At 36.7% G+C, this 10,001-nt stretch overlaps 1 protein-coding gene across 1 annotated transcript in view; it reads left to right on the top strand.

Annotated features, from left to right (window-relative positions):
• The window catches only part of LOC103659951 (cytochrome P450 20A1), a 73,933-nt gene that overhangs the window by 36,293 nt on the left and 27,639 nt on the right, over positions 1-10,001 (top strand). Inside the window, exon 5 of the mRNA XM_040641835.1 lies at positions 6,000-6,167. Within this exon, the coding sequence (XP_040497769.1) occupies positions 6,000-6,167 (168 nt within the window). The remainder of the gene's footprint in view (positions 1-5,999; positions 6,168-10,001) is intronic.

Here is a 10,001-nt window from a genome sequence, read left to right as displayed (position 1 = left end):
GGGGGGGGGGGGACACCCCGCAAATAAAGCCTAAAGCCAGCAGAAGAAGGGAAATAATAAAGATTAGAGCAAAAACCAATGATACAGAAATCAAAAAGCCATTAGAACAGATCAACAAAACTAAGTGTTGGTTTTTTGAAAGAGTTAATAAATTGATAATCCCCTAGCCAGACTTATCAAAAAGAAAAGAGAAAGGACCCAAGTAAAAAATCATGAATGAAAAAGGAGAGATCACAACCAACACCACAGAAATACAAATAATCATAAGGGAATATTATGGAAAATTATATGCCAAAAAACTGCAATCTGAAACTACCAAAACTGAAACAGAAATAGAAAATTTGAATAGATGCATAACCAGCAGAGAAATTGAGTCAGTGATCAAAAAATCTCCCAACAAACAAAAGTTCAGGGCTAACTGGCTTCCCAGGAGATCTACCAGACATTAAAAAAGAGTTAAAACCTCTATTCTTCTCAAACTTTTTCAAAAAATAGAAATGGAAGGAAAACTTCCAAACTCATTCTATGATTCCAAAACCAGACAAAGACACCAGTAAAAAGGAGAATTACAGGCCAATACATTCCCTGATGAACATGGATGCAAAAATTCTCAACAGGATACTAGCAAATAAAATCCAATAGTACATTAGAAGAATTCTTCACCAGGACCATCACCATCATGGGAAGAATCCCATCACCATGAGATTTATTCCTGGGCTGCTAGGGTGATTTAGCATTTGCAAATCAATCAACGTGGTACACCACATTAATGAAAGAAAGGATAAGAACCACATGATCCACTCAGTAGATGCAGAAAAAATTAACAAAATGTGCATCTATTCTTGATACAAAACTCTCAACAAAGATGGAACATACCTCAAAATCATAAAAGCCAGATATGAAAGACCCACAGCAAATATCCTCACTGGGGAAAAACTCAGAGCTTTTCCCTTATGGTCAGGAATTATACAGGAATTTCCACTCTCACCATTACTATTCATTCACCTTAGTACTGGAAGTCTTAGCCCTGGCAATCAGACAACAACAACAAAAAAAATAAAAGGCATCCAGATCAGTAAGGAAGAAGTCAAACCTTCACTATTTGCAGATGACGTGTTACTGTATATAGAAAACCTGAAAGACTCCACCAAAAAATTGCTAGAACTAATACATGAATTAAGCAAAGTCACAGGATATAAAATCAATGTACAGAAATCTATTGCATTTCTGTACACCAATAATGAAGCAGCAGAAAGAGAAATCAAGGAATTGATTCCATTTACAATTGCGCCAAAAACAATAAGATACCTAGGAATAAACCTAACCAAAGAGGTAAAAGATCCGTACTCTGAAAAGTATAGAACACTTATGAAAGAAATAGAAGAGAACACAAAGAAATGGGAAAAAATTCCATGCTCATGGATTGGAAGAACAAACATTGCTAAAATGTCTATACTAACCAAAGCAATCTGCACATTCAATGCAGTGCCTATCAAAATACCACCAACATTTTTCACAGAGCTAGAACAAACAATTGTAAAGTTTGTATGGAACCACAAGAGACCCCCAATACCCAAAGGAATCCTGAAAAAGAAAAGCAAAATGGGAGGCATCACGATTCCAGACTTCAAGCTATATTACAAAGCTGTAATCAACAAGAGAGTATGATACTGGCAGAAAAACAGACACATAGATCAATGGAACAGAATAGAAAATCCAGAAATGGACCCACAACTTTTTGGTCAACTAATCTTTGACAAAGCAGGAAAGAATATCCAATGGAAAAAAAATGTCTCTTCAACAAATAGTGTTGGAAAAACAGGATAGCGACGTGCAGAAGAATGAGACTGGACCACTTTCCTACACCGGACACAAAAATAAATTTAAAAAGGATGAAAGACCTAAATGTGAGACAGGAATCCATCAAAATTGTAGAGGAGAACGCAGGCAGCAACCTCTTTAATCTTGGCCGTAGCAACTTCCTACAAGACATGTCGCTGGAGGCAGGGGAAATAAAAGCAGAAATGAACTATTGGGACTTCATCAGGATAAAAAGCTTCTGCACAGCGAAGGAAACAGTCACCAAAACTAAAAGGCTGCCTACAGAATGGGAGAAGATATTTATAAATGACATATCTGATAATGGGTTAGTATCCAAAATCTATAAAGAACTCCGCAAACTCAACACCCAGAAAACAAATAATCCAGTTAAGAATTGGGCAGAAGACATAGACATTTTTCCAAAGAAGACATCCAGATGGCTGACAGACACATGAAAAAATGCTAAACATCACTCATCATCAGGAAATACAAATCAAAACCACAATGAGATACCACCTCACACCTGTCAGAATGGCTAAAATTAACACAGTAAACAACAGATGTTGATGAGGATGCAGAGAAAGGGGAACCCTCTTACATTGTTGTTGGGAATGCAAACTGGTGCAGCCATTCTGGAAAACAGTATGGAAAACAGTTCCTCCAAAAGTTAAAAATAGAACTACCCTACAATCCAGCAATTGCACTTCTAGGTATTGACCCAAAGGATACAAAAATAAAGATTTGAAGGGGCACATGCATCCCAATGCTTATAGCAGCAGTATCAACAATAGCCAAACTATGGAAAAAGCCAAAATGCCCATTGACTGATGAATGGGTAAAGAACAAGTGGTATGTGTATGTATGTATATATACATACACACACAATGGAATATTACTCAGCCATCAAAAAATTAGAAATCTTGCCATTTGCATCAACATGGTTGGAGCTAGAGTATATTCTTTTTTTTTTTTTTTTAAAGATTTCATTTATTTATTTGACAGAGATAGAGACAGCCAGCGAGAGAGGGAACACAAGCAGGGGGAGTGGGAGAGGAAGAAGCAGGCTCACAGTGGAGGAGCCTGATGTGGGGCTCGATCCCATAACGCCGGGATCACGCCCTGAGCCGAAGGCAGACGCTTAAGTGCTGTGCCACCCAGGCGCCCCTAGAGTATATTATTCTAAGCGAAACAAGTCAGAGAAAGACAAATACCATATGGTTTCACTCATGTGATTTTAGGAAACAAAACAGATGAACGTGTGGGAAGGGGGGCAGGAGAAGGGGGGGAGGCAAACCATAAAAGACTTTTTTTTTTTTTAAGATTCATTTATTTATTTTAGAGAGAGAGCATGAACGGGAATGGGGGTGGGGGAGGAGGAGAAGGAGAGAGAGAAAAGCAGACTCCCCACTGAGCATGGAGCCCAACTTGCATCAATCTCACAACCCTGAGGTTATGACCTGAGCCGAAATCAAGAGTCAGATGCTCAACCAATGGAGTCACCCAGGCACCCCAAGAGACTCTTAACAATAAAGCACAAACTGAGGGTTGATGGAAGGAGGTGGCTGGGGGATGGGCTAAATAGGTGATGGGTATTAAGGAAGGTATTGGTTATGAAGTGCACTGGGTGTTATATGTAAGTGATAAATCACTAAATTCTACTCCTGAAACCAACATTACACTATATGTTAACTATTTAGAATTTAAATAGAAGTTTGGAAGAAAAAAAAGAAAGAATAGTAATAGGAAACATAAACATAACAACAGATTTTCAAAGTTGTAATGGTGGCATATGTGTAGTCGACAAAATAGATCACGTCCAGAAAAAATCCCAAGTTCATATGGGAATCTGTGTATAATGAGTGGCATTTCAAATTAGTGGAAAAAAGACATGTACTTAACAGTGAGACAACAGTGTAAGCATTTTGAAAATTAAGTGAACAAATAAAGCAATGGAACGTACACTTTATACCAAAGTAAATTCTCCTTTAAATGTAAGGATCAAGGTAAGGGCTCAGCATTGACATGTAATACTTGGAATAAATTCAAACAAATGACTTCATACTAAGATCATTAATTATGAGGGTGTAGCTTTGTCACATGGTCTTTGGCCTGACAACTTACTTAAAAGGATTAGATATTCAGGAGTAGACTGAGCGATGAAAAAGGTAAGGTCTGGCGACCTCAGTATCAGAATGGGTGAACACTTACACTCAGTTGGGTTTCCTAGTTCTGTGCATGAATCTGAGACAGTTGCAAGTTACATACTTTTCCTAGAGTTTTGAGATAAAATCCCATGCTCATTAAGGAAAATAATGTTTTCCGAAGCAAAAGAACTTTGATGTTTAGACAAAGGAAATCTTATGGGTTTATTTCATATCTATTAATATGTTCTATTTTTTCTACAAGAAAGCTTTTTTACCCTCAATATTTACCTTCCACATTTGGAACTTCTGTGATTATCTGTAGTCAAACTTAAATTGGCTCTTCTAATTTTGCCAAGAAATAGCCTCACTTTAATGGTTTGTTTCCAAAATAATTTTTCACATTTTAGTATGAGGTTATGTGAACTTCAGTAATAACTATAGAACTCTAAGTTTTTAAAGGATCTGGGATTATTTTGTTCACAACATGAAAGTAATTTTTAAATTACGTAGTTATGTTCTGTTTTAATCATTATATTCTTGTTTTCTTCATAGTTCTCCCATCTCAAAAAGTTCTTTTAAAGTATATTAACTGGTTCAGGGGCGCTTGGGTGGCTCAGTTGGTTAAGCATCTGCCTTTGGCTCAGGTCATGATCCTGGGGTCCTGGGATCAAGTCCTGCATCAGGCTCCCTGCTCTGCCAGGAGCCTGCTTCTCCCTCCCCTTCTGCCTGCCACTTCCCCTGCTTATGCTTGCTCTCTCTCTCTGTCTCTAAAATGAATAAATAAAATCTTTAAAAAAAAAGTATATTAACTGGTTCAACTCATTAATCTTGATACTATGGAATCATTAAAGCTTCCCTTTCTCAAAAAAAAAAAAAAAAGTATTACATTCCAGATATGTCACTTTAAGTTGGTATAAACCTATGTAGTGAGATTCTTTTCATTTTGAACATGTACTCTCTTTTTCACAACAAGTTTAATCCTTTATACTGTGACAAAACTTCCATGGATTTGGTATGGGAAAGGAACTTAAATTGAAGTATATTACCTCACAAAACCTTTCCTCCATTATGTGACACAGGTATAATTATCCCTATCACAGCAGCCACACAAGGTAGGAGATGTCGTCTGCGTTTACTTGTGGAGACACCTGAACCTTGGAAGAGTCAAGCAAATTGCTCAAAGTCACATTGCTTCTGGGTGACAGAGCTAGAAGGAAAACCAAGGTTTTTCTGACTCCAAAGCTTTTTTTTTTTTTTTTAAGATTTTATTTATTTATTTGACAGAGATAGAGACAGCCAGTGAAAGAGGGAACACAAACAGGGGGAGTGGGAGAGGAAGAAGCAGGCTCATAGCGGAGGAGCCTGATGTGGGGCTCGATCCCATAACGCCGGGATCACGCTCTGAGCCGAAGGCAGACGCTTAACCGCTGTGCCACCCTGGCGCCCCTGACTCCAAAGCTTTTGATCTCTTACTACCCACTGTTTTTATTCCATAAGGGATTTAATAAATATTTGTTGAATGAAGGAATGACAAAGAGACTGAGAGGTTTCTGTCACTGAAGCCTGTGTAGGGTTTTACATATTCATATGTTTATTGATTATTTACCATATCACAGGCACTATGATGAACCTTTGTTTTTTATTATTTATTTTTTTTAATTATTTTACATATATTTTATATATACATTTAAATTTTAGAACCTTTATTATTTTTAATTAGAGACTAAGATTTTAGTCTCTTAATTTCTGTTAGGTTTAAGGTTTTTCCAACTCTTGAACTTTTAACTTATATTTTCTGTTTTTATTATTGTGGTAGCTGTTCTGTTTTGTTTTGCAAATCAACCTTTGGACAGAATCTGAACCTGAACAGTTGAGGGTATAATTATACGTGAAGCCAGTGTTAGCCAAATTAAGTAAATACCTGAATGTTTACTTTGATTAGAGTTGAACTATGAAATTAATCTACCTGCTGAATTTTTCTAAGGTTTAGCAAGAGGAAATAATAAATCATTGTGGGCTTCTGTTCTCTTTCAGCTTTCAGAAGAATTATTAGATAAATGGCTCTCCTACCCAGAGTCCCAGCATGTACCCCTCTGCCAGCATATGCTTGGTTTTGCTATGAAGTCTGTTACACAGATGGTAATGGGTAGTACATTTGAAGATGACCAGGAAGTCATTCACTTCCAGAAGAATCATGGCACAGTAAGTCTTGGGACAAATTTAAAATTATTCTTTCATTAAATTGGATAGTTTAATAACCGATTTGAGAGACTTTGCCTCTCAAGAAAAGAAGGTTTAAGATCTTTAGTGTAGAATTTTCTTGTTTTGGGGTAAAATAGCAATGCAAGCAAAGATAATTGTATTTCTAAAAAATGTAAGAATTTTTTTAAGCAATTTTTAAAATTTAAAAAGCAGATGACTAAAGAAATTTCCTTTTTAATACTTATCAAGTGTGTTATAAAATAATACTGAATTCTAGAATAAAGAGAAAAACTGTAATAGAACTAGACTATGTCCCATATAGAAAGAAATTAAAGCCAGTGGAACATTAAAATGTTAATGAAATGACTATGATTTGAAGAAAGGCTAATTCAGTCTAAATTTGATTTACTTTTCTTTCTAGATTTGCATATGGAATTTATTTTATTCTCTATTTTTATCAGTCTCAGTATTAAATTACTTAATCTCAATATTAAGTTATTTGGTTCAAATAATACTTGGGTCATTTTGCTGCATTTTGGGTCTCTGAGAAATTATTCCTTATTTTATTCAAATCTTCAAAAACATTTTGGTTAAATAATCAGGATAATGTGTTTAGAATAAAAATCACTAGAAACTGTGGCTTAACACCCTGTCATTGTTTAATATACTTTTTCCTATTAAAATGGTTTAATTACATATGTCTGATGATTGCAAAATATACGTTTCTTATCAACATATTCAGGAGTATAAAAATAAAGGTGGAAAAATCACTCTAAATTCCACTTCCTAGACTAAACTAGTCTGTGTACCTAGGCAAAATAAATTGGTTAAGGAATTCCTAAAATGTTTTCATATTTTGATGAAGAATCAATTTTTGACTCAGTTATTGTCTGATTTTTTTTCATGTTAACAAGATAGCATTTGTTTTTTTAAAGATCTTATTTATTTATTTGCCAGAGAGAGAGAGAGAGAGAGGCAGGCAGAGGGAGAAGCAGGTTCCCTGCTGAGCAGGGAGCCCGATACAGGGCTCTATCCCAGGACCCTGGGATTATGACCTGAGCCAAAGGCAGACAGACGTTTAACCTACTGAGCCACCCGGGCGTCCCAAGATAGCATTTTTTAAAAGAGACGTCCACTGTTATTTCCAGGATGACCTATTCTATTTGTTTTTATGATGGTATTTTTCTTTCTCTTCATTTTTCATTCTTTCCTTAGAACTTCATGTAGAAAGAGTTTCAAACTTCGAGGAAAGTTGCAACTAGTATAAGGAACCCCCATCTGTCTTTTACCCAGGTTCATTAGCTGTCCACATTTTGCCCCCTTTGTTTTTGTCGTTCATTATCTACCTCTTTGTTTATCTATCTGTCTTTTCATCGCTCCCACTCTAACCTGAACCATTTGAGAGAAAAGTGGACATTTTGCCTTTTTTCCACCTAAATACTTTGGTCTGTATGTCCTAAAAACAAGGGTATTATCTTATATAGTGACAACACAATTTTCAAATTTTGGAAATTGAACATTCATACAATACTGTTATCCGTAGCCTGTATTCAAATTTCTTTACTTTTAGTGGTCAGATCTCTTTAATGCGGAACAGTTCCTCAGTTTTTCTTTGTGTTGTGACCTTGACATTTTTTAAAAATACAGGCCGGTTATTTTGTGCAGTGTCTCTCAGTTTGGGTTTGAGTCGTTTCAAATTATGTGTTTTTGGAATCTGGTATTCTCTTAACAATACTAGAAGTTGTTAAAGGAAAGTTTTCAGACCATAAACATGACTTAAATTGCTTCTTCAAATGATCTTTTAATATCTGAAGCACCGCAGTGTTGCTGTTGTCCTGTCCTGCCATCAGGAATAGTAACCAATGTTTGCCTGCAGAGACCAGGACAACTGCATCACGACGGCTGCTCGGCTGACAACAGCTGAGAGTTGCCATCACTTGTGGGATGTACACCGATCTCGCAGGTGTCAGACTGAAAAACCTACTCCTCACATTTAGTTGCATAATGTGTTTCTGATATGCCCTCCAAAAACATTGTCCCAGTTATTTTCCCACCACCATTCGTGTGCTTCTTCCCTGGCATTTAGAGTTATTGGTCCTTTAAATATTTGCATATGTAATAAGTCAAAGATGGTATTTCATGATTACAATTTATATTTTTTATTGTTTATGAGGTTAAACATATGTAATATTTTTATTGAACACTTGTGTTTCTTTTGTGGGATACTTTCTTGTGTCCTTTGCCCTTATTTCTATTGATGTGTTTTTTACTAATCAGAAAGAGCTTTTTTTTTTTTAATTTTTTCTTTATTTTTTAAAGTATCCTGTACGCCCAGTGTGGGGCTTGAACTCGTGACCCTGAGATCAAGAGTTGCATGCTCTACTGACTCAACCAGTCAGATACCCCAAGAGCTCTTTATTTTTATCTCAGTTTTCATTTATAGGGCTTTAAAAAAAAAACCAGGCTTTATTTTTTAAAGCAGTTTCAGGTTTACAATAAAATTGAGAGGAAAGTGGCACCTGGGTGGCTCAATTGGTTAAGCATCCAACTCTTGATCTCAGCTCAGGTCATGATCTTGGGGTTGTGAGATTGAGCCTGTTTGGGATTCTCTCTCTCCTTCTCCCTGTCAAAAAGAGAAAAAAATTGAGAAGAAGATACAGAGATTTCCTGTTCACCCATTGCTTCCACACATGCATAGCCTTCACCATTATTGACATCACTTCATTATTGACATCACTTACCAAAATTGTACATTTTTTTCCAACGATGAACCTATATTGATGTATCTTAATTACCCCAAGCGTTCACAGTTGGTATTGTACCTTCAGTGGGTTTGGACCAATTATAAAGACATATAGCTATCATTATAATATCATACAAAGGATTTTCACCGCCCTAAAAATCCTCTGTCTATTCATCTCCTGCCTCCTCTTTCTGGCAAGCACTGACCTTTTTATTGTATCCATAGTTTTGCCTTTTCTAGAATGTCATGTAGTTGGAATCATCAGTATGTAAACTTCTCAGATTCAGATTGGCTTATTTTTCATTTGCATTTAAGCTTCATCCATGTCTTTTCATGGCTTGATAGCTCGTTTCTTTTAGCACTGAATAGTACTGCATTGTCTGGATGTACCACAGTTCATCTATTCATCTACTAAAGGACATCTTGGTTGCTTCCCGGTTTTGGCAGTTCCGAAACAAAGCTGCAGTGAACAGCTGTGTGCAGGTTTTTGTGTGGACATAAGTTTCCAACTTCCTTTGGGTAAATACCAAGAGGTGTGATTGCTGGTAAAAGAGTATGTTTAGTTTCATAAGAAACGTTTTTTGAGAATTCTGTTGATGTATCCTCTGGCTCAGAGATTCTTTCCTAAGCTGTGACCAATGTACTAATATGCCTATGAAAGGCATTCTTCATTTCTGCTACAGTGGTTTTTATCCCTAGCATTTCTTTCTGGTGATTAGGATTTCCATCTCTCTGCCTACATTGCCTGTCTGCTCTTGCATGCTGTGTACTTTATCCTTTACCTAGGGATCCTTTAGAACTCTTAGCAGCATATTAAACAGAGTTGTTTTAAATTTCTGGGGGTGCCTGGGTGGCTTAGTCAGTTGGGCATCTGACTCTTGGTTTTGGCTCGGGTCGTGGACTGGGGTTGTGAGAACAAGCCCCAAGTTGGGCTCCATGGTGGGCGTGGAGCCTGCTTGAGGTTCTCTTTCTCCCTCTGCCCCTCCTCCCACCTCCACCCCCACTGGCATGCTCTAAATTAATTAATTGGTTAGTTGATTAATTCTTTGATAATTCCAATGTCCCCTCCATATCTTGTTCTGATGCTTGCT

The sequence above is a fragment of the Ursus maritimus genome, unplaced genomic scaffold (assembly GCF_017311325.1).
Source record: "Ursus maritimus isolate PB19 unplaced genomic scaffold, ASM1731132v1 scaffold_1, whole genome shotgun sequence".
Lineage (NCBI taxonomy): Eukaryota > Metazoa > Chordata > Mammalia > Carnivora > Ursidae > Ursus > Ursus maritimus.
This window is presented reverse-complemented; position numbering and strand designations above follow the sequence as displayed.